General features: G+C 26.1%; 1 protein-coding gene across 1 annotated transcript in view; it reads left to right on the forward strand.

Annotated features, from left to right (window-relative positions):
• Positions 1-5,514: 5,514 nt before the first annotated feature.
• LOC129612200 (zinc finger protein 287-like) overlaps positions 5,515-27,237 on the forward strand; it is a gene marked incomplete at its 3' end in the record, with an annotated part of 53,291 nt that continues 31,568 nt past the window's right edge. The window contains exons 1-3 of the mRNA XM_055525719.1: positions 5,515-5,590; positions 5,908-7,248; positions 7,360-7,467. Of these exons, the coding sequence (XP_055381694.1) occupies positions 5,515-5,590; positions 5,908-7,248; positions 7,360-7,467 (1,525 nt within the window). The remainder of the gene's footprint in view (positions 5,591-5,907; positions 7,249-7,359; positions 7,468-27,237) is intronic.

A 27,237-nucleotide genomic window follows, 5' to 3' on the forward strand; every position in this document is an offset into this window, starting at 1 on the left:
TAACAAAGTTTTGATTGTCAACCAATCGAGCCGCCTCGATATTGACATGATTGGATAAACGCATTTTATGATTGGCTGCTAGATTTTTAATTTTGTCTGTGGCACTTAGGATCGTGAGATCGCTGTGTATATCGACATTACGGACATAGCCAGGGGCGTTTACAATGTCCCGTAATACCCTATTTTGAAATCTTTGAATAGATTGGATATGAGTTTGCGCAGCGCAGCCCCATAACTGAATACCGTAAGCCCAGACAGGCTTAAATATTTGATTATATATCAAAACTTTGTTGTATATTGTCAACTTAGAACGCCTTCCCAAAAGCCATTCAAACTCTCTGTATTCCTCCTTGAGTTGAGATCTCTTTTTCTTTATGTGCTCCTTCCATCTGAGCTTTGCGTCCAACAAAATATATTTAGTTGAGAACATTCAAATAAATCAACGTCAGCAAATGCAAATGAATTGATCTAGAGTATATTGTCAAAAAACAAATGAACCATAAATTAAGAACAGAAAAGTCACCCGCTATATTAGAGTGATTTTACAAGTCGCTTTTTTTTGTTTTCTTTAAGTAGCTCTTTCTCAGTCCCGGTATTTTTTTATTTCTTGTTATAATTCTAGACTACTTGTTTTCGTTTCTTTTTTATTATTAATAAAATATACTAAAATTTTTTATCAAAAAATTTATTTTTGATCAGAATCTTTTAATTTGTTTTTAAGAATTCATTTCCCTCTTATTTTTATCCTGAAAAAAATTAATGTATTATTAAATATAATTTAAAATTTTTAAAATATAATTATAAGATCAGTTTATGAACAAAAAAAAAAAACAAAAATTACTCATTATATGCAGTTAATTCGTGTGACTCTCCTTATATAAATAAAAGCTATAACAATAATTCAACCCCCTAACAGAAATCAATTGAAAAAATAAAATTAAACTGCATTAAAGTACAAAATATGTATTGCGTGTATATGTATATATGAAATTATTTAAAATAACCTTAAAATTATTTAAGAAAATATTGTGTAAATCAAAACAAAATCATAAAAACAGTAAGAATTCTTTATCTTAGAGTTAAAAAATAAGAACACCGGTTTTATCTTAAATATGAAGAGAAGGTATACATGTATATATGTATATAAAATGAGAAAAAGAAACGGAAATTTTTGGCGGGATTTAAAAAAAAAAACTGTTTATTGTATAACAATTCCACTAGAATTTTAATATACACATATGTATAAGTGTTATACAAATGTATATACGTAACTCAACATTGATGAACAATGAACTTTAATTTAAGGCCGAATAATTTCCTTTCTTTTTATATAAAAAATTTTACCTTTATACAATATTGTTGTCGCCTGTCCTTATAATATTGCATTTATATTAATTCCTTTAAGTTGAAAATCTGGAAGGCAAAAAACAACAAAAAATACGGTCGGTAAAAACCACCCTTAAAATTCAGGTTTAAATTCAACCTTAACAGGGAAGAAAAAATTGTTATAAGAAAAAATAAACATCTTCGTGCTATATGGTTGCATTCACCACAAGAGATTCAAAAGGAAGGTAGGTAGATAGGTATAGGTTAGTTGCCTTGGTAAGTATAGGTATGATTGGGTATAGTTATAAGATAGAAATAGGTTTAGATTTTTTTTTCTGATATTAAATTGCAAATGCATGCACTTATACATGAATAAAATGTACAACTGCCACCGGCTTAAAAGCAGATGTAATATATATAATTATTATTATAAAATTTTATAAACATACTGGCATACATGCATTTATTCACTTATAACATACTCACTAATATTTATATTTGTTATATAACGTTATTTATAAAATTAAAGGATAATTGTGTGAATTTTTTTAGATTAATATTGTGAAGGTAAATGTGTTTGTATGATTATATTGTTTCTGTATATATGATTAAGAATTTGTTCATTTACTTGTAACGTACATTGTATATATACATATGTTATTAATGCATGGGTATGCGTTAAAATAATTTTTGATTTTAAAGTAAAGTGAAAGAATATTTTAGATTTAATAATGGTACAGCTGACAGAAATAATGTAAGCTGGATAAGAAAGAACTATTGATTCCAATTTTATTGTGATGATTAATGAAAATCGGTTTTATATATACATACACTAGTATGTGAATTATAACAATATTTAAGGTTTCGAATACAATATCTTGGTCATATAAGGTATTTTATGAAGATTTTCTGATATTTTAATTAGTTTTTCTTTCAAAAATCAATTTAGATATTGAAAAATTTCAATATTTTATAAAAGAAGGTCAAAATTAAATTTATAGACAAATCAATTTACCCCTAAGGCTGTACATTATTTTTAATTTTTTAATTTTAAAATTATGATTCGATTCAAAATTAAAAATTTTAATTGAAAAAAATAAGAGTCTTATTCCAAATAGATAAAATTAAAATAAATTATTTTATAAATTTCTTCTGCTCTTTTGCTTATTAAAAATGAATAATTTGTGTACATTTGCTTATTCTTGAATTTTTCTTTTTTTGCGTCTCTGTGCCACACCCAATCAGTCGCAATAATGCACTTGCCCAATGACAAAGAAGTCTGGCTCATATATAGATTTTTGTTTTTCTTCTGTTTAATTTTTTTTTTTTTTTTTGTAAATATTTAAATGATCAATATTTGCATTTAAATAAAATTTTAAATGATTATTCAAAGTAAAAAATTAAAATCAAAGAAAAAACAAGAATTAAAAATTACAACCAACACGTAATTTCAATATGCTTATTTTTATTGGATTTTCAAATTTCAATGCACAAAATAAATTTTTTTGAATATTAACGATAAGCACTTTCTTTGTGAATTCATCCTAATTATGCCCTTGAACTTGGGCACATAATAAATAGGATGTCTGAGTAACAAAAAAAACCAAAATTAATCAGAACTAAAGAGTAAACAAAATTTTTATTTAAATTTTTTGATAAAGTACCGTTCATTAACGGAAATAAAAAAAAAATTTTTATTTTCAATGATTTTTTATAGGGAAAATTATTAAGTTTTGCAATAAGATATTTTATCTGACAACATACAATTGTAAATTGTGAATGTATTGTAAATTCCCTATAAAATTTTTGGCGTTTCTTGTAATAATTTCTTGGAATTTTTGATATCTGATAATTAAAAACGGATTCCTTATTTATTATTCAGTATATTAAATACTAAATATGATATTTTACGCGATATTTAATTAGTACTCTTGGAACTAGTAATGCATCCTAGGCAATAAATGATTTAATACTCACATTGCATATCTGCAGGCGTTAATATTTGAAATTTCCGCCTAAATCAATGCATATCACTTATTCTACGTAGTAAAATTTATATGTTGCATGCAAGAACACAAGTTGTCTATTCTTAAATGAGGTGTGTCATGTATTTCTAATGCTTTTATTAAAATACGTATTTATATACGTCATATGCTCTCTCATTTAGATTGTAACTACAATATTTTATAATAAAAAATTGTATTGATGGCATGATTAATGTTTACTATCACAAATTTTTTAAAGAAAAACCAAATTTAATTTTGTTTTCAAGAATTACAGTGTACACAATATAAACATTTTTTTTTGACTCGTGCCATTTATTTGAAAAAAAAAACCGAAAAATTTCAAAAAAACATACAAAACCAGGTGTTTTAAATTGCTTCTTTTACAAATGATCATTAACAATAGAACATTATTAAATTTCAAATAGAATTTACTAAATTCATCACAAAATTTTAAAATAATAAAAGTTACAATGGATCTACACAAATGAATGATACTGTAATAAAGGTAATATTAACTAGGGTTCATATATAATCGGTACATATGAACATGCATACATTCATATGAACCGAATTTGGAGATCACAATAATCACGATCATTCGTTTATTACAATTTACTATAAATATATTTTGTGTGTGTATGTAGGTATATTTACAAAATTTTCCTGTATTTTTTTATTTTGGCCGGAATAAGCAGTGTATACATACATACTTATATAAAGCATCTTAATTTAACATTTATAAATACGTACTAACAAAACAATTCTGATAACTGTTAAATTTTTACATTTCTCTGAGAATCTTGTTTCAGAGTAGTTATTATTTTACTTTCTGGCTGAGAAAAATGGGGAATACATATTATTATATATGATACCATTGCCAAAATAATTACGTAAAAATTAGACTCAAATTGAGATTTTCTCAATTTGAACCAAAACGAGAGAACATAATAAAGACGCAACATAGACTTTTTTTTAAAGTTTCTTATTATTATTATTGTTTTTATGCTTACATTTTGAATTGATTGCACACCTGTTCCCCACCTTTAAATATATAAAGTGAGAGAGAGAAACAAAAATATATAAAGTGATCATGAGTGATGAGAGAAACAAAAAATTTTGAGAGTTCGCCTCGTTTTTTATTGTTACACATCAAATGAGAGTAAGAAATTTTTTGTTCTTGTTTTTTTTAATCATCTCTTATAAACTCTCAATATTTGACTCTCAAAATAAAGATTTATTTTTATTAATTTCTCATTTATATTCAATCTCATTCTGCTCTTGAGGAGTACAAAATTTTCATTTTTTATATCTCTTTTTTTAAAAAATTGAGAGAATTTGCATTGAATATCTTACATTTTATTCTCTCAATTCTCAATTTCAAAATTTTTTTTGTTTCTCTTTATAAAACTCCACCTCTTTTATATCTCTTTATATAATTTACAAGTAAATAAATTATTTTATATTATGTATAAGAAACGTAATAGAAATTGATTATTCAGAGGGGGTCTTTTAAATCTCGGTTAACAATTGGACAGATACCACGTGCTATTTTATAATTATATGCTTTTATATACTAATCTGCACATACGTACATATATAATAGTATGTATTTTAAAAAGTGATCCATAGTATATATGAGTGTTCATGTAAATATGTGTATGTATTTGTGATTATGTATACGACTTAATGTGTACATGTGCAACAATATAACTGTTATTTTATTTTCGTGTTTTTTCTTTTCTTCCTGTTTTCTTCGTTATTTCTTTTGATTCTTTGTTGTTTTAGAAAAAAATTAAATGTTCATGATCGCAGCATTTACGCTTTTTTATTTAAAAAAAAAAACAGGGATTGAAGCTATAGGAACACGAAGGTAAAGGTGTAATTTTGGTATTGTTCTTTGATTTCTTTTTGTTTGCTTATTTTTTTTTTATATTTGTTGATCTTGAAATAGAGGGGACGCAAAATTTTAAAATTTCATTTTTAGAATTTTAAGTTTGGTAAAAGTTCTTTTGCGTCATTCAAGACTTTACTGGCTTCTTGAAAAGAACCTTTTCTTAAAAGAATTTTTCAAGAATAAATTTGTTGTTTAAATTCTTATTCGTTTATTGTTATAGTTAATTTATAAATATTAAATTTAAAAATTGTTTGTGTTACCATTTATTTGTTAAAAAAAAAAAACAGTATGGAATACCGTAAATGCCCATTCAAAAAGAGACCAATATTTGTTATCAAAGAAGAGGACACGCTTGTTGAAGAAGGTAAAATAGTAGATTAATGAAGATACGATTTTATGTCACTTTTAGAAGCAATTAATAAATATTTTAACGGTAGGCTCGTCACCTACCTAGTAAACTCAATGACGTAAGAAACTGGTTCATAGTTATTTACAATATCATGTACCCAGCTCCATGCTTGTCCCAGGAGCGAAGTAGGATAAAACGAAAAAATAAAGATTTTAGTGAATTCCATTTGCTTCTTTTATTCTACTTCCAAACTTAAACATGCATAAAATTCAAAATAATATTTCTAGAGTAGAATTATAAGAAAAAAATTATTTTTATATTTTTATTTGCAGATTGTCCTTTAGATTTGTCAATCAAAAAGCCTTTGCAATGCATAAGAAGAAATATACTGCAGTTTCAAAAAGCAATGGAAATACCAATAAATTTTTCAAATCGTTTGGACACAATTAAAGAAGAAGATTGCCAAACGATAATCTATGAAGAAAAACAAAATTGTTTGAATGTACCCCAGGATTTGAGTTCGAAAAATTATATTCAATTTGTGAATTGTAACAATAGCCAAGTATCGAGCAGTTACCTGGAAAATCAGTTTGAAATAACTACATTCAATTCAAATAGAAACTATAATAATAATTTAATTGATTCCACTCGTATAAAAGATGAATTAAATTATATAAAAAACTTAAGAACTTCACCAATTTCACCAAATGATTTTAGTTATATTGATAAACAATATGAAAATATAAAATACTCGGATATAATTGAAGATGATTTTAACACACCTCAAGATCTCACTATAAAATCACAAATCAAATCAACAATTTTGGTTGCACGCAATCCAAATATAATGGAGGAATCAAATATAATATTACATAATCAAAATTCTCTTAATAGACACAATGATGATTCTTATTATCGTTGTAGTACATGTACAAAATGTTATTCAACATATAAAGGTTTAATAAAACATCAACAAACACATATCACTAATAATGAACAAAATTATATTAATGTAATTGAAAATACTTCAAATATAAATACAATTGTTACAACAACAAATAATGATGGTGGCTTCAACAACAACAGTAATATTAATAATAATAATCAAATTACAAATTTACAACAACGTGTTGTTAATATACATCGTTATCAATGTAAAGATTGTGGTAAATCATATTCAACATGTTCAGGTTTAACAAAACATCAACAATTTCATTGTCCGAATGCAGAAGGAAATCAAGTGAAAAAAGTTTTTAGTTGTAAAAATTGTGACAAAGTTTATGTTTCATTGGGTGCTCTAAAAATGCATATTCGAACACATACATTACCATGTAAATGTCCACAATGTGGTAAAGCATTTTCACGTCCATGGCTTTTACAAGGACATATACGTACGCATACTGGTGAGAAACCATTTAGCTGTCAACATTGTAATAGAGCATTTGCTGATCGTTCAAATTTAAGAGCACATTTACAAACACATTCAGATATTAAAAAATATTCATGTACAACATGTAGTAAAACATTTTCAAGAATGTCATTATTAGGTAAACATTTACAAAGTGGTTGTCCCGGTACAATTAAAATAAATCAATTATCTGAAACAATTATTAATCAAACCGCATCACAATCATATGACAATCATAATGATTTCGTTGTGAAAATTGAACAATGTAATATTAATAATAATAATAATAATAATAATAATATTAATAATAATAATAATAATAATAATAATAATAATAATAACAATAATAATGATAATGACATTAAATATGTACAAGTACATCAAAATGAGACACAAACGAATTCAGGAAATATTCATTATTTCAATAGTGTTATTAAAGGACCAACAAACTATGAACAACAGAACCATCAACAATCATTTGAAAGTTATTAAAGGAATAATTATTATTGAAATTAAGCTAGGGAAAAACCAAATCAAATTTTATAAAACATTTTATCGTAATTATTTTAAATATTTAACTTATAAGCATACAAAATTAAGTAACTAATTTTTAGGGAATTCAAAACTCAAAATGTAACTAGAACCAAAAATTTTAAAAATTAATTAAATAATAGATTAATTAATGTTGTAGAAATTTTTAATTTATTTTATTTGTTTAAATGTATAGAATTAATATTATTAAAGGATCTCAGTCGTCTAGTCCAAAATAATGTATGTACAATTTAAATACGATCAAACAGACCAAACTAAACCAAATATATGTAATCAGATTTTAAGTAATTTATTTCAGTAATTTTTTAGATAAGATACAAATTAAACTTAATTTTCATATAATTGAAAAAATATTTTTGGTAACAGTAGGGTTAATCTGTTTGTATTTGTATTTCTAAACTATAGAATTTTGTGAAAATCTTGGAATTAGATTAGAAATTTAGAACTAAGTTAGAGCTGAATTTTCAAAAACACTCATTGTTTTTTTTTTTTTAATTTATTCAGATATAGTTTAAAAGCATTAAAATACAAAAAAATAGTAGCCACATTAATTTATTTAAAAAAAAAACATGTACGTGTAAAAATTTCTATTGTTACTAACTTATTGAATTAGACCTATTTAAATAAGATATTTAAAATATTTTTTTGTTAAAATATCAATATTATTAAATTATTTTTTAATTTTTAAATTGTTTAAGAAAGAGAAACGGAAATAAATTATGCATTTATGTTTAAAAAAAAAAATTGAATTTTCTACAATCATGTTAAGTATAGAGTTGAGACATATTGAAGCTAACTATCGAACATTTCTTTATCTAAAGCTGGATACGATATTTTTAAAAATATTCACGTAAATTGGTGGGAAAGGCTTAATTTTTGACAATTTATTTTGTAATAATTTTTAATTACTGTAGAAAAGGCTTTATTTTTAATATTAATTATAAATTTAATCTTAAAAACTAATTTCAACTTCAGTTTTCTTAAATTCAACAACCTTTTATCAACAAAATCAATTAAATGCGACAACATCTAAAATTTGATTGTCTTTTTTTCAAAAATCACTTCATATTTTAATGTAACACTGAAGAAAATCTCATTTAGTGCAACGACACTCAAAAAAATAAAAAATAAATAAATTTTATGTGATTCAAAAGATCACAATTAATGATTAAAATAAAATTCAACTTGACTTTCTTTTATATGTATATTTTATTCGACACCCAACAAAAAAAAAAAAAAAAAAAACAAATCAAAAAATAAATAAAATAAAAATTAAATTATTTTTTATTAAACATAATCGCACAATCACAGTTTTATAATAAAATCGAATTATAAAACCAAAAAATCGAAAATCTACCAAATATTCCATTACATTATTTATTGACATCGTTTTCTTAATAAAACGCTTTCTGAAAAATCAAAAACAAAAATAAAATGAAACGAAATCAAAATTTTGGACAGTAAATTTTGTATTTAAGACGCTTTTTATATAAACATTGACAACTTCTAATGAACAACAGAAGAGCGATTGACAGCACAAAGAGGCAGTACAATTTTGATTGTTTATATTAATATAAAATGAATTTATGTCTAACACTTACCCATTGAAATTTATTTGAAATTTGTGTCGTCAAAAGAATATTATGTTATTATGCTTTATACAGTATTACGTATACAAATGTCAAATAAGAAACACCTTTTACACACACCTTCTTTGTTAAAAGTGTTACTATTCAAAAAATTTCAATTGTAAGTACACAGATTGAATGTTATACGTAAATTGTAAATTTTCTATATTGTTTATAAATAAATGAGAACTATGGCTAGTTTATTGTCTACTCATATATGCTATTAGCATGTAATTATGTTAATGTTATCCGTATCTGTTAAAGTGATTTTTTAATTTTACTAACAAAAATATTATTATAAATTTTTTTTTGTCACCATTTTGAATTTTTCTCCTGGCGAATATACTGGTACTCTTGAATGTTTGTTGGCGAATATACTGGAACAACTGATACATTCCTACTCTTAACAGAATCGAGTTCTATTTAAAAATTTTTGTCCAAATTGGCGGCAGCAACCATGCTGGTAAGGTAAGTCCATTTTATGTTTAATTTACTCATTTTACAATGGCCAAATAGTAAAATATTTAAAAAATTTTTAGCATTTTATTTTAAATTTTATTAATAATATGGAAGCAATCAATTAGAATAAATTTTTACAAATTTTTCTTAATTAATCTTTAAGCAGAAATTCAGTGAACATTTTTGAGAAAACCTCTATGTTTCAGACCTATCAAAATAAAGGCTATATTTATGTGATTATAAATTTGTGAGAAAATTAGCCAAAATTAAGCAGCTGCTTAAAAATATCAAGTAAATTCTACCTTATTACATTTCAAGTTGAAAACTCTTACAAATTCGAGTTTGGATTTCGTCGCGTCAATCCTTTTCTCTCCCTCTCTCTTTCGTCCAATTTGCCTCTCTTAAAATGTTGTAAGTGTCATTTTATTTTTGCGGAAATTATTTTTCGTTTTATAAATCGTTGCACATTTTTCTCTTAAAAAAAAAAATCTCTTTTTTATTTTAATTTTTTTCGAACTTTTCTCTCTTTTTTTTTTTTTTTATAAATTAACATTCTTTTTTAATAAAATATTATGACAATTATTATAACGAAATAAAATATTATCATCATAAATCTGTTGACACGATCAGAAGTGAATGTAAGGTGCACACAAAAACTGAAAAAAAAAATAAAATTTATTATTTATTTTACTAAATAAACCAAAAAATACGAACAAAAAAAATAAAACGAAAATAAATTAAAATAAAAAAAATGACAAAGATCTTTCGATTTTTAACTCCAACACAATCACCAAAATGATATCGAAAAACTAACAAATATTTTATAAAATCAAAAAATTTCCCCCAAGAAAATACAAAAAAACCCGAATTAAAATATAAGAAAATTAATTTTGTTTTCATTCTCTCTCCTTCTCTCCTTAATATCAAAATATTTTTTTTATATAATTCATTCTCTTTCTTTTCCATCCATTAAATTTACACCGTTAACTAAAAGTATTAAAAATATCAAATTAAAAAATTGATTTTAATTTTATTTTCACTCGTTTTCTTAAAATTAATAAAAAATCATGTACATACAATTAAAATAAAAAATAAACAAATGAATAGCATATTTTAATGACAAGTTTTGTGCACTGGATACATGCCAAACTATAAAGACGCTTCTGCACACATTGTCATCTATTGTGAATTAAATATAACATACATATTAAGAGTTTACAGCTTGAAGTTTGAAAGTATAATAACTAAATTTCGTACACACATACACTAAGTTTATTTGAAATCAATTAATGTCAAAAATTCAGTAGCGCTTTTATAACCTGTCGTGATTTTATGCTAAACTTTATAGCTTTGCTTGTTATTTATTATCTCGTTACAATTCCATATTTGTATCACATATATACAATATAAGATTCAGAAAATTCGTCAACATTATAACATAAAAATTAAATAATAAAAATTTGAAAACAAAAATATAATTTCTAAAAAAGTCAAAAAACTGTAAAAAAAAGTATAAAATTATAATAAAAATTTGATACAATTGGGTATAAAGATGAATAAAAGCTCCGGTTTCATTATTTATGAATCGATTCCTATACAATAATTTTATAGAAAAATTAATTTGAAAAATTTTATTTAACAAATATCGTAAGCAATTTTCAAAGTTCTTCACTTGAAACTTTCTTGCACCAGTGGTGAGCAAAATCACCAATAACATGTTATAGTTATTTTACAATGTTTACAAATTTTTGCAACACAAAAAATATTCTTATTTTTCACGGTTGGCGCTCATATTTTGACACAATAATTCATCTTTGTAGGTGGCGTATACAATAAGCATATCACGTCTGTCAACAATTGAATTAAAAAATGTCATTTCTTAAGCAAATTTAAAAAAAATTCCAATTTAATTTCTTTCAGTTTACAGTTTTGAAAAAAAATAAAATTGTATTTTCATTGTTTCATCAATAACTCTGATTAAACCTGATAAAATGTTGATTCCTTTAATGTTACTATTTTTTGTATAACAATAACACTATAGCTTCAATGTTCAGAAATATCCGGAAAAAAATTATAATCTACATGAAATTTTACTTAATTTTTACAATTTTAAAACCTTTGTACTTTTATTATAATAAATAGAAAGAAAATGATTGTAAAAGTCTAGGTCCACCCATATGGATAAAATGAAAAATTAGTTAAAAGAAAAATAAGAGAAAAATTTTATCATTGTTAACTGCACGATAAATTGTTGACTGTATGTAGACTACACTCGTAAGATAAAGTATCAAATTTTGTGTATCCAATTGTCATAAGTGAAAGCAGTTTTGAAGTATCTGTGTACCAAATAACAATTAAAACGAATATCATTCAAGTTTTAGCTTTGAACTAAATAAATTTTAGCTTTTGAGCCAACAAGTTTTGGATTTTGTGTCCCCTTTTTATTAAATAATTCATACACTTGGTACACTTGGTTTATGACATCGAATTTTCAGAGTAAAGACAAAGTCATTTAATTTTAATAAAGTTGTTTTGGCATGATTTGACACCTGATATCTCTCAATTTGTGTATTATGTATGCACCTATAGGCTGTGGTTTTCGGATATTCAACAGCTAATTAATATCGTCCAGTCTATTGCTACGAACAGCTTCCTTGTAGTAAGGTGCCTTAAGTTTTCTTGTCTTGGAATTGGTATTGAAAATCATCCAATATATTTTTGTACTGCTTTCAGTTATAAATTGGCGTGTACCTCTTTACTTAATTATTTTATTTAATTTACCTTTAGAATTTTTGTTTTTCTTTTTTTTTTCTTTTCATTATTGAAGTTGGCACTCAAAATGATTTAATGTTAAACATTATAAAGCGCAAGTGTACGCGCATCTTTTTTGTCTCTTCTTTATATTTTTTTTTTTTTTTTGTGAAAAGAAAAGTTGAAAATTACAAATTTCGCTGCATACATGTGAATGTATACTCAGTCTTTTAATATGTAATAATATGTATATATATACTTTCTTATATACAATATAATGTTTTAAAAAGTATAAATAAACAAGCAAAAATATACCCACGCGAATACAAAATAATTTTAAAGCGATTATACTAATTAGAGGAACACCTTATATTTATATGATGATGAAGTTTTGAGAATGAAGTATCATTATGGTAAAACACATCGTTGTCGACAATGATTTTCCAAAAAGGAAAAACAACAAAACAAAAATCAGGCAATACAAAGAGGAAAGGAAATAAACGCGACGCGCTCAACGCGAGAAAAAAAAATTATTATAGACGGAAAATAAAATAGCAATAATAACAAAAGGATGGAGAACGCAGCTACAACAAATAATTATAAGAGAAAAAATACATATAGTTCACGGATTAAATTTTAACAAAGTCACTTATTCAATTCACTTGTTTGTGCGGAAATTGAATTTAACTAAGAGAAAAAGAAGAAAACAAACAAAAAACGACTTGTGAAGTGAATCACGTCATTCCTAAAAATTTTAAGGTATTTGATATTAAAGCTTTTTCTAACCATTGATATGTAGTATTCTAATTATTTTTGTCCACTACCGTCCACAGAAATGGGAGGATTTCATTTTTATATTGGGTTACTATTGGATTTACTATAAGTTCTTGCTCGTAAACATCACGTGAATGAAAGTTGTGAACGAATTTTGTACGAAGAACGAAAGTTGTGAATGAACGCACCTAAACATATGCAAACCTGAACATTTTTGATCCTTATCTACAGGAGAAGCAAATCTTATTCAGATGCATTTAAAAATAAATCGCTTTTCTTTTGTAGTTTTATAAATCATAGAAGGACGGAAGTATACATGGTACGAATTCAGGGGTGTTTGAGCTTTACTTTGATTAGATTTCCTATACGTGGTTCAAGTAGTAGGTGCTTTTTGATAACAGATATTTAGACAACTGCCTGGTACCACCACTTCCGTTGGAATTTTCAAACTTTTCTATTACAAACTTTAAAACAGTTCCAAAATACTCTCTTAAATAGATCTGAATTAGGAAAATTTCAAAATGTGCGGTTTCAAAAGTTTAAGTTTGTAAAGGAGAAAAAATAAAATTTAAGTATGTTTCAATAAAAAAAAACCGTCGCCAACGCATTTCAATAAAAACTACTTATACAAACAAAAGGCGAGAGAAAAAATTAAGAAAAAAAAATTTTATTCTAGTTTCGAAGAAGCAAAGGTTTCGGAAAGAGAATATTTCACTAGGAGTGCTTTTGATATTTTTTTACTCCTAAATTCCTTCACTCTTCTCTACATTAAATGAAAGAATAAAAGTTTGATGGAAGAATGAGTAGAGAAACTTAAATAGTTTGATTCTAATTTCTTTTAAGATCTTAAATGAACAATTTCAACTAAAAATATATTGAGCATTAAGTGAAGAGCAGTTAACATGGCTAACAGTCGAAAATATTCAATTTTATTTTTATAATTTAATTGAAAATGTGCTATAAAATCATCAAATTTTGAACCAAGTGTATTTGGGATTCTCGAATCTGAACAGATAATTGCGACTATTCTTTATAATGGTAAGTGAAGTTTAAATTAAAATAAAAGTGAAAAAGAAACTCTTATGTTGCATTGTAATGTACTCTTTTTCTTTTTAGCCTAATTTTCATTTAAACGCTTCCTACTATATTTTAAATTTGTTTGAAGGTTTACGCTAAGAATATTTTGGTATTTAATAATAAAATACTTCATAAGGTACAATAAAATAACTATGCGATGTATGTGTTCATGTATTCATTTGAATTTTTATTTGATTGAAATCGAGACCAACTATAGAATTTATTTCTATTTAAAAGATAAAGCATAATTTTTGTTTCTTAATGTTTCAATTTTAATTATTATTTATTTTACAAAATAAGTAAGAAAACGCCATTATGATTACCGCAATGAGAGGGAATTTCATATTTGTAGGGCATTCAGAATAACGCTTTCCAAATTGTAAGATCCTTTTTATACCCGCACGAACATATGTTCGAAGGATAGATATACTAAATTTGTTTTAGCGTTACAAACGGTCTGATCTGAAATAGCGTTACAAAATAATGATCTGCAATTTAGAGTCAATTATATGTTTTTGATCAACGTCGAATTCTAAGTTAATTTAATCATGTATGTACGTTTGTTCGTCCGTCTCAACGATAGCTCAAATCCTGATGGAGCAAAGTTTTCCAAATTTTCACAAATTATTTAATATAGTAAGTGCCGGAACTGCTTTGGGGTGCCCAAGACAACGGTCAACGGGGCAGGATCTGACTTTGTTCAGTCGTCCAAATTTGAGAACATTAGTGGGGGTTCTCGCTGGACACTGCCTCACGAGGGTCCACCTCAAGAGGATGGGCAGAGTGGCAGATGAGGTCTGCCGTTTATGCCTGGAGGAGGACGAAACCATGGAGCACTTACTTTGTGTGTGCGAGGCGTTTGCTCGCCTGCGGCTGAAGTGCTTTGGGGGGGGGGGGGCTTTGTGACCCCGGGGAGGATCTCGCAGCTTTATGTGGCTGCCATACTGCGGTTTGTCAGGGGCCTAGGAATAGAGCTAATGTAGGGGGATGGAAATCACAAAAGATCCTATGGGTCGACGTGAGTGGGGTCTAGGGGCCTCATTAAACCCTATTTAAATTTGATATGATCGAGGAATAATTGATCATACCATAGCGAATTGGGGCTATTGTATTTGATAAAAGTCGTTAAAATCGCTTGACTCCTTGTGGTAGCTGCCATACAATTTGAAAAGTTTTTTGACTATATGTTAAAAAGTGTTCAAGCTGCAGTACTGAAATTTACGCAAAAACAGGTTTGGTAAAATGACAGCTGTATTAATTAAAAGTTGTTGAGATCTCATGACCATTTTGGATAGCTGCCATATTACTCCAAAGGTTATTTGGAAATGTCCTGAAAAATTGGTTGAAATTTTTTGACGGCTTGTGGTAGCTGCCATACAACTTCCTAAACTGTTTGCTCATACACCAGAAACTATTAAAGCTACAAAGTGTGGCCATAATTTTCATTAACTCTTGTAAATTGAATGGGTTTATATGGTAACTACCATCTATATATGTATAAAATAGCAATATATACAATATACTAGATAAAAAGCATGAGGTTGTACTAAACTGCATGTAAATTATCTCTGAAATTTGAAATCATTTATTCGTACAGCTATCACAGAGTCGACACGGCCAACTCATCTCGTTTAACAAAAATTTGTTATAAACCCCAAGTATGTACAACAAGTCATTGTGAGTAGACATTAACATTAACCATAACTCAACCAATAATTCACTTTTAAACTATTTCTTTAACTTTATTCTTGAGATACGCTTGTAATATATTTGACACTTCAATATAAAATACATTGTAAATTAAATGACTCAATAATTTAAATTGTAAATTTAAAACAGATTATAAGATTAACTAAGTAATTGTTTTCCAATAATAAAATTAAATGCGTCTTCTTATCGCAAAATTCAATAAATTTTTTTTTCCTCAACAAAGTTTTTAAAACTAAACTTTCACCATAATCTTGTCAATAAAAATAAATTTCAAAATTACTTAATACAATAAATTAAGGTTATTACAATAATTATACAAAAGAAAGACCAAAAATAACTAAAAATTTTATTTTCCAATGAAATATTAAAAAAAAAAAAAAATTCAATTTACTTAAAAAAGCCAAAACAGAAACAAAGTGTTAAAATTTTTTCAGCATTTTATTAATAAAATCGGAAATTAAATTTAAATATTATGCCTATATCGAATTTCTCCGGTCGTCTGGCCATAATAAGTCCTTATATAACATAAATGAATGGTGAACTCTTCCTCAGTATAGATTTCTCTCTTGGATTTCTCTTGGAATCAATCTTGGATTTCTCTAAACCCTATAATAAATAATCCTAATCAGAATTCGTTCAACTCATTTCACAAATTGTAATTTTAAATTGAAATTATTATAGAAATCTTGAAGAAGTTTTGAAGCAAGTAAGAAAGATATGAATACCAAAAAGTTTTCCTCAAACAATATTGCTACAAGAAATAAGCTAGCTCAAAAAATAAATAAATTTAATCGAAATTATGATTTTAAATAAAATTTTAATATTAATCTTTCAAGAACTTCAATATTTTTCAGTTCTCTTTTGACCTAAAATAAAATAATGGTTTAATTTCGATAATTTCTTTGTATACCGCACAAGGAATACAAAAATTTTGTAATTGAATTGTGTGATCGTAAACAGCATATTTGTATATTGGTGATATTGTGTGGTATGATTACATTGTTTATTTTATTAAACGTACAAAGTGGATTTGAAAAATATTTGCATCCTGCAGAGAATGTTATCGCGAATATCTGCGATTGTTGAAATTTACCGTAATCCTTTTGTTAAATTGGAGAGCTTAATTGATGGAACATGTGTTTTTGCAGTGAAATCACTGAACTTTATTACACTTCAGGAGTAAAATTGCTCGATCATCCCTCTCTCATCAAAAACATCTCTATAATTTTCTTAAAAATTTTTTACAGTGTATTTTTAACACAAATATCAGGAAAAATTTTTTGGTTTTCAAATGAAATAATTTGAATTTATTCATACAGAAACCATTAGATTTAGAATATACAGAAACCATTAGCATTAACATTGCGAATATTTCAGTTTTCTATAAGACTTTAATAAGTGCCCCAAGAATTTTGATATTCGCTACTCGCTTAAGTGATCAATAACGAAATTAGATTTTTTTTTTTAAGTTATCAATAAAATTCTAAAGTATAAGAGCTATGTAATCGAAAATTTAATTGTGTTTAAAGAGTTCGCCACTGATATCATACCTTAAATCTCAAGAACTTGTTAACTATCCTTCGCCTACACATAATACACTTTGCTTGAAATATAATCAAATCCATTCATACACACACATTATTTACAGTATATATACTATTATGTAGGTACTTCCTCACGCAATTTTTGAAACCATCAAAGAATCGTCAAGCTTACAAAATGAAAATCAAGAAAATTAAAACAAAAGAAAATGTAAAAATTGCAGAATTAAGCAAAAAAAAAAAAATGAAGAAAATTTTTTAAAAAAAAAAGGAATTACTTTAAAAAAATCTCGACATTTATTGCGTAGTCGTTGCAAGGTGCGTCCGTCTCAGCTTTTAATTAATTTAATCGTATAAATTTAAATGATTTACTTTGAAAGAAAATTGAAAAACTAAAAAGAAAAGAAAAGGATTTTTTTTTGTTTTTTCCTCTTGTTTCCATTTTAAGATTTACTAAAGTTTTTTGGCATCTTTTTTTTTTCTTGATTTCAATTAAGACTTTTCACTTTAAATTGCTTAAATATTGCGCATAAATTATGATGAATCTATTAATAAAATTTACAAAAACCTTTCATGTACAAGGAACTTTACTTACCTATATGTATATATAGCTAAATATATATATATATGTATGTATTGTGTAAATTATGGTATCTATAAATTTAATTTTAAAAAATTAATTGAAAAAAATGTCTTAATTCATTTATTCGAAAAGCCATGTAACACTTATATGCTGCCTCTATATTTATGTAAGTATGTGTAGATGTAAAAAACAGAAAAAGCAACCACGACAATAATAAATAAATCAAATAGAAAAATTTCCTTTAAATAATATTCGCAGACATATTAAAAAATAAAGTGAATGATTACATAATCGTGCCGGCATTAATTTTTTTTCTTTTGTGATTATAAAATAAAATCACGCTTAATAGATGAACATTTATTAATATCAGTATTTAATTATCTAACATAGTACAAATGTATGAAGATATGTTAATAAGTATATGTGAATGTATGTAAATTCAGGGTGTCTGAGACTCGATTATATTTCTGAATCAAAGTGATAGTCAGAATTTCAGTGAATTAAATATTAAGATTCGTCTTTTCAACTCGAAAGAGACTTGTAGCTCAGGAATTATAATTCGGATTGTGAATTTCATGAACTCTGTTTAAAAATTTTAAAAATTTTACCAACAATGTCAATTGCTTTTTTATCTTACGAAATAATTTACATAAGCGCAATATCAAAATATCAAAGTCGTCTAATTCCATTCATATTTGGTTTGACTGATTCTATTCTATTAGCTTCGTTTGAGAGCACCAATGATTCTTCAACACCTTGTATTTATATGTTATGTATACATTGAATATATTCATTAAAAATTTAATTTGGATTTTGTTACCATATATGAGATTAACATGAATTTAAACATATAAGGACACTTTCTCTTTATATTATATTTTATTGTATGTTTTAAAAAACTTTAAAAATTTAAATGTCTAATATTAAATTAAGCAACATATAGGTACTAGTTACTATTTCAATTTCTTTCCATTTCTGAAAATATTGAATGAGTACTTCATTTTATTTTTTAATTAAAATGGAAAAAATTTTAAAATTTCTAAAAAAATTTAAAATTACATAATTTTTCATGTTACACAGTTTTAAAACCAAATATAGAATAAGCGATTTTAATAAGCTTAGTAAGATATAATAGTTTTCTATAAAAGTTTTAGACTCAATGCTGCCACCCAGCACTAGCTCAGTAGAAAGCCCATCGGCATCCCTCCAACACACCCTTCCCCCTTTATCCATTAAACCATTGAAGTCCCTTGAAAAAGTTGAGCAGATCACCTACAGGAACCTCCAGGAGTTTCCCCAATCCGTCGAACGCAATCTTCCCAAAAAAGTTCCTTCCTCCTTACAGAGCGGGGCACTCGTATAGCATGTGATAAACATCCTCCACCAACCCGATGTCTTGGTATCCTTGGCAGATATCCGATACACTTATTGGTTTGGATTAGATCTAAATATTAGTAATTCTAATTAATATTAATAATTCTTTTACTACCATAAAATATTGCATACATTTAGGAGGAAAAAAAAAATTGATTCATATACTCCTAATTAATTTAGTCAAGCATTAATGATTTATCTTTAGATGATGATCACCCTTTATATTCTTGCCTTTAAGAAAGTTCGGCAAGGAATATTGAATGACGGAAAACTAATAAATCCCGCGGCCTTTCGATGAACTTTTTACAGAAGTCCCAATTTCGTGTAAATTAGTCATAATTGTTAAGCAAACGTAACCTGTTAAAACATGCATTTTTATAACTTTGAAAAACAGTAATTTGAAAGAGAACTGTATTTTGCGGTTGTAATTTGAGCAATTAGTTTTTTAATGTCTATATAGAATTGCATATTTACAAGTTGAAGCGTTCAGAAGTATTGAAAATCTTTGCGAATAGCCAAAATAAAACTATAAAATAGAATTTTTTTGGAAATGTTCTTAAAACTGGAAAAGCACTGCAACAGATTAATTCAATTTTTGAAACAAAGACGATAAAGTGCAAAAAAAATTGTAATTTATTTTTGATTGTATATTCCATAAGTACTGTGCTCTTTTTCCACTTGCATACATACATAAATTATTCCATTTGTATAACAATTATTTTCAATTCATCAAAAAAAAAAAAATGTATTAAAAAACAAAGAATAAAATCAGAAAAACTTAAAAAATTAAAATTATAACCTTCCTACAGGTTACCTAGATTTTTTCTTCAATCGTATTTTTATTTACAATTTATTCTCTTACATATATACAACATATATACACAGTATATATTATTTTTTTTAGTAAATTTCAATTGAATTGATTAAAGATTCTAGTTTATTCCTTTTGATTTAATTTTTAATTCCGATGAAGTCAGTAGAACACAAGAAAACAGCAAAAAAGAAAAATGAAAACATTAAAAATAACCAGAGAACTTTAAATCCAATACCACCCACCAAAGAATCAAAGAACAAGTACATAAAATATTCCTAATTCAGATATGGTAAAAATGAGTGAAAGAAAAGAAACCTCTACTTTAATAAAATATTAAAACAATATAAGAGAAAAAGGAATAAAAACGTTGTTTTTGAGAAACAAGAAAAACATAGATTGTAAGGTGTGATCAAAATAAACAATCATTGCATTAATTGCACTTCTGTAAATCACGAGTAATGATAATCCACTGTGTTACCTCTACTATAGGACAAATGCCACTCTAGCACAATAAAACAAATAGAAATGCAAAAAATTTTTGAGTGTGTATATGCAATATATAAATTTATATATGTATAACAAATATAATTGTATTTCCTGCTAACAATGAAAACAATTAAATCCCAAAAGAAAAAAGAAATGAAAGACACAAGAAAATGCAATCAACTTAAAAAATGCCTATGCTACTTTACTATCAACAGATAGTGTGTGTATACATGTATATGTGTGGCTACTTGTTATACATAGTAACATGTCAACATTAAGTCACATCATCAATTTTTAACAAGAACTTAAAAGAAAAAAATTTTAAAACCAGATAGTGAGCTCAATTGAATACTACCATATTCCATCAATAAAATCAAAATTTATCTTGTATAAGACGAAAATATTGTGAATTTGAGATTGGTACACAATATTGGTATATACTAGAAATATGCTTTTTGTTTTCGTTCTAATGGAAATTTTAAATAATGTGATAATAAAATTTAAAAGAAAAAATCAAGAATAATAAAGAAATTTGGGCTAACTTACGTAATACCTGCTAGTGTAAGACCCAGTAATAGTAAATTAAATATTCCAGTTTAATATCACATGGCGAACAAGATTTAAGAAATTATAACATACGTTCTTATTAAATGAAATTAATAAGTTAATTAATGAATTTCAGTTATAAAAATATGACGTATTTGGCGTTGTTGAATTGGAATTCGTATTTCATGCGGTTCTACAAGATAGTAGAAAAATATCAAAGATGTCGTTTTGATTTTCCAAAAGAATATCATTCAACTAAAAAATTATGCGACAAATTAAATGCTCTCAATTTCCAAAAATTTTATCCGATTTCTGGAATACGATAGTTAATGGAATAAATATTAGCATCCACAAGGGTTTAGATTGATTGATAGAAATTTTTGACGAAGAAAATCTAATGTTGACTATGTATCCATTATCTTGGCTTGTTTAAAAAACTATATGCTTTTCTGCGGTGGTTAGGGAACTCATCGAAAATTTTATCTTATAAATGCTGTAGATCCGCATCCTTTCAAGTGCAAACCTTGTAGAGGCATTGAAAATCCTTTTCAATTTTATAAGCTCGGTAACACCCATGGAAAAAAATACAATGTCAAAATATAAAATAGACCAAACCGGCAGTGCGTTTTACTTATAGCGTTTTACCTATACCCAAGAATAGCGTTTACCTATGCTATTCTTGGCCCTGCAGTCAAAAAATCGGCAAATTTTCAAAGAATGTGCAGACGAGGAAAAACCTTTGAAGCTACTATATTAATATGATCATGTCGACCGAAATGACTATTGAAGATTGCACTAAGTTTGCAAACTTTTTCAGAGAAGTTGATATTAGTTCGCCCTAAAGATATGGCGTTTTAAAATTCATTTAATTTTACACCATAAACATCTTTATATATCTGAAAATAATGGTGAATTATAAAATATTAAAAATGTTGAAATAACTCCAATGCTATTTTGGATGGTGAATGGCTCTTTTGAATTTAATCATTAACCTTTTTATATTTTAATAGAAAAAATAAATAAGTTCATATAAAAAGAACCAAGCTTAAAATAAGTAGCAATAAAATCAAATAATATAAAAAATTCTCTTCCACTTCTATAGCTCGAAATGCGAGCAATGTCTGTGATACTTCATAATATAAATATATACTTAAGAAGCTTTTGTTCTATATAGGTAGCGTGGTTATTGTACAAGCACTCATTTTTCAGTTTCTAAATATTCAAACATGTTATAAGAGGTACCTGTCTTTTTATTAGAGGCAAATAAAATAATATGTGTCCAGCGCTAAGCCAAAGGTATTAGAGTAAAAAATTTCAACAAGTTTTCTCATATATTTTTGTTTTTAATCATCAACAGTCTTATCATACCACAATAGTCGGAATATTTTGGGATTTTTATGTTAAGCTTTAGAAATAGGAAAAAACTTACAATAAAAAGAGATCTTCATCTATTATTTAGAGGCTATATGGGACTACATAAAAATACAAAAGAATTTTTATTTCTTCTGATTTTTTGCTCACCTTTATAAGTCACAAAAAAAAATTGTCAGGTAGCAAGAATAAAAACAAAGCAGTAGAAAAACCAAAAAAAATTTGATGTTCACAATTAAAAAACAGTATAACAACAATAATATAAAAATAATAAAACAAATTTTGTTAAAAACAAAAAGATGCCATTTTAAGCTGAAGGACAATTAAAATTTGAAACTTATACTCTGTCACGTTTATTTAAATTTGCGAGTTCAATCCAACAATATACGAGAAAACGAAAAAACAAAATCGGCTATATGATACTCTAATGAAATTCAAAGCCAATACCGATATAATTTAGGAGAACGGAGTAGAAATAACTTAAGATGTGCTCATGTACAATGAGATTATATTAGACTTTAAAGAAATTAAATTAACTTAAAAATTATTCTATACTTAGAGCATTAATCAGCTACATATTCTTAAAAATACACTCCTTTCATTACCTTCGATCTATACTGTATGAGACTTTCATTTCTCATATCTACTTGTTTAGTATCTTAATAATGTGTTGCATATATTAAGGCGTAAGACTGTTATTTTATTAATATCGAACGGGAATATTGACATCTGAATATTCCTATATTGTTATTACGATATTAAAACATAACTACATATGTACATAATCTAGAACTTCCAGGTTTTAAAAAATTGAACCAAAGCTTTAAAAATTTGAATTCTATATGTTCAGGTTTAACATTATGTTTATACATGAATGCAATTTTTAATAACCGGTATTAGTAAGTACCCCTACATCGGGCGCCAATAATTTAAACATTTCTAATGACTTCTCTGCGTTATATTTAACTGGGAAAAAAATTCAAGTAGGAAAAATTCTTTTAGTTTACAGCGGTGTTGTCATTTCTGTAAAATGATTTGGTAAATTTGCCGAAGGTCTTTTGGTTTGGCTTTGTTATACTCGTGTAGTATATTGGATATGAAGATGGAAGATGATTCTGTAAAATTGTAAACTTCTTTTAATTTATTGTTTAATTACTTGTTTAAGTTAATAATTAAAATGTTTCCTAATCACAAGTTTCCATTTACCTTATGCCTTTAACACATAGACTAAAGGATATTCTCAATTAATTTGGAAATATTATTAAGACAACTAATTTAAAGTTAAAATAAAAAATTTTCCCACAATAATCATAAATTAAGATGCTTAATATTTTTATTATACAATATGACATTTCAAATAAATCTTAATAATTCTCTTGTTTTTTACCATGATAACTTCATATTCTCGTATTATTTTGACTTTATCAATTTTAAATCATCATGGAATGATTATCATTTCTATAAATTATTAATATCATTCTTTATTTAACAAATCACGCATCATATTTTATAAATTCCCATTTAAAAAGTGAAATTTTTTGAAAATATTTTTTTTTAACTCATAAATGGTTTTTTTTTTTAAAGAGAAAATTTCCTTTAAACGAAATCATCACGAGTATTTTGTTCGTAAAATTAAGTTTGAAATTACAATATTATTACTGTAGAAATTCTTTTCTTGTAAAATATTCCATGGTTGATATTTCGTTTATAATCAAATTTTTGGAGAAATTTAGCCCTAAAACAAGAGATTTGAATAATTTAAATTTAAATTTTAATGAGTGCTCTCCCACAGAAATTGTTTTTAGTAATTATTAGAATATTAAAGCTTTGTCATGTTTTTAGATTTGCAAAATATTTTAAATAATACTTAGCAGATAAACCTTTTCCTGAGCTTAAAACACGCGACGTATAGCTGAACAAAATCAATGCGAAATTGAAAACGAAACAAGTGGCAATTTTCTCTAATTATAATCACACTTTTCTCTTTTATCAATAATATTTGATTTTCCTTTTCACTACAAAGTTTCTATCATAAATTGTTTTCCGGCATTCGTGTTCCTATTGTTCCTAATTCTGACGTAATTTGTAATGTACAAGAAACGTTTAAACTATTTTCGTCTTTATATTTTCTTGTTTTTCTACTCGCTTCGCTTCTCTTTTTCGTCTTTTGACTTATTGTTGGTTTAACCTGTCAAAGCTATAAACTAACAATGTAATCATAACGTGATCCCTTTTTTGTTTTTCACTTTTTAAAATTTGAATGGTTTTTGTAATGAAATCTCGATCAATTTTATAATTTATAACATTTTATCATTTTATAATCGTCTGGTAATAATTTTACTTTACACGAACGTAAAATAAGGTATTTAAGGTATAAAACAAAAATTAGTAGAAAGAAAAAATATTTTATTTTTAAGAATATTTCAAATAAAAATGGTAAATAAAAGCATTTCTTAATGTATTTCCGCTAAGTTCACCAATTATAAGCATAAAAGTTGTTCAATGAAAGCAACGAAGAAATTTTAATAAACACTAAAATTTTGGTGGTTTTCAATATTAACACATGTTTTATGGCTTAATTTTTCACATATCTTAAGCTACAGATAGTAATCTAAGCTTTACAGACAGACATATATGTGCCTCTTGCTTATTTCCCGTATATTTTGCGGTTTAAATAGACGTCTACCTGTAGACTTTTTGTCCTCGGTATACCAGCAGCTCAAAACTCACAAGAAAAAGATTGAGAGCGACACAGAGCACCGCACTAACATTTCGGTATTCTAAGACCTAAATGCCAACTGTAGACTGATGAAGAAAATTAATGAGTTATACTTGAGATATTTTGGCTATATTGCTGGGCGTTATGGAAAAATAAACAGATTGATTATTAAAGGAAAAGTGAATAGAAAAAAAGAGCTGTGGTCGAGCCCTTAATAAATGAATCGATCAAGTTCTTAAATTTATCAGCAAAATTGCTGCAGAATCAACTAAACTTGCACAAGAAATGAAGGCTTGAAAAGCGCATCTGAAAAATACATTAAAAATTAAAAATACAGCGCCACCACGTCCTGAAAATAGGATATAAGGAAGCAGTGAGAGATACTTTTCGTATTTTCGCGTTCTAGATAGACAAAAAATTCAATTCCGTTTAATTTTCCGTATTTTTAGTGTTCCAAGCAGAAGTTTATTCACTTTTTCTATAATTTGAGTTTCAAACAGAAATAAATTTGCTGCTTACCAGTTTGTCGCGCATATTTAGTGTTCCAGACAGAAATAAATGCGCTTCCTTTTTAGGAAGCATTTATTTTCTCGTACATTTAGCGTTCCAGGCAGAAATTAATTCTCTTCTTGAAGATATGTCAATTGTAGATATTGGTAGGACCAAAAAGATCATATAATAATTCAATTACATTCGATTTTCCTTGGTGTGTTGAAAGTTCAGTTTATTTTCTTACTTTGTTCATTTCGCTTAAAGGGGAAGAATTTAAGTTTTAATAATGAGAAATCATCAACAGCAAATGAACAAATTATTCTTGAGAAAAATTCAATAAACGCGCAAGTGTACAAAACAATTTTAATTTTTTTAATTATTTTTTGTACGAAATTCTCATCGCGATTAAAAAACGAACGCATTATTTTTTATTTTTTGCTATTAAATTTAGAAAGCAATAAAAAATAGCACTAATAACTAATTTTCTTATTTAGGTAAAGAAAGATTTATTGTGCGACGACAAAAGCGGGTGGTATTTTGTCAATAGAAGCGTGTAAGAGAAATTTTAGATATTTTATTTTTAACAATATCGAAATCGAAAAAAAGACATGAAAATCGATTTTTTACTATTTAAGGTTTTTTTTGTCTAATCAAAAGAATTTTTACAAAGCTTTTCAGTTTAGTTTTTTTAGATCAATAAGTTTTTTTTTTGTTTTGACATTGTAAAAGATCTTAAAAAATCTGCTAAGAAAAAATCATCTACTTTTTAAGAAAGTTACAAAATCATTTTTTTTCTTTTGTATTCAAATTAGGGGGTCTCAAAGAAGTTGTAGAAATTTTTAAACTGTTTGGAAATTATAAAGAAAATAAATTTTAGTTCTTAAATTAGCTACAAGTCTCTGACTGGTGGCAAAAATTTCCATCTACGCACTAAAAGTTTTATAAAGCCGAGTGAGAGGAATTGATATTATTAGACCTTCGGATTAAGAATGTATTGATTCCAAATTGCCTTCTTTCCCTTACTTTGTAGTTCAAAAATATAGAAATTTACAAAATTACAAATAGAAAATATAAATACAAATAGAAAATAAAAAATATTTTGAAATTACCTAAGTCCCGGCCTTAGAATAAATTTATTCCTTGAAACTTTATTGATGAAAAGTACAAGATTGCCTTCAGCAATCCAAAATCCATAATGACTAAAGTTTTAGCTAATTTTTTACTGAGATTCCCTCGCCACTATAAAATTTTTAAAGTACCGGAACAGCAGTTAATATTCATAAAAATTAAAAGAAAAAATAAAAATGTAAACAAATTAAAATAAAAATTTTTTCTTTTTTTCAACAAAACAGGTAGAAAAAAAATTAATATAAAGTG

Source organism: Condylostylus longicornis, unplaced genomic scaffold, assembly GCF_029603195.1.
Source record: "Condylostylus longicornis isolate FDR11 unplaced genomic scaffold, ASM2960319v2 ptg000063l, whole genome shotgun sequence".
NCBI lineage: Eukaryota > Metazoa > Arthropoda > Insecta > Diptera > Dolichopodidae > Condylostylus > Condylostylus longicornis.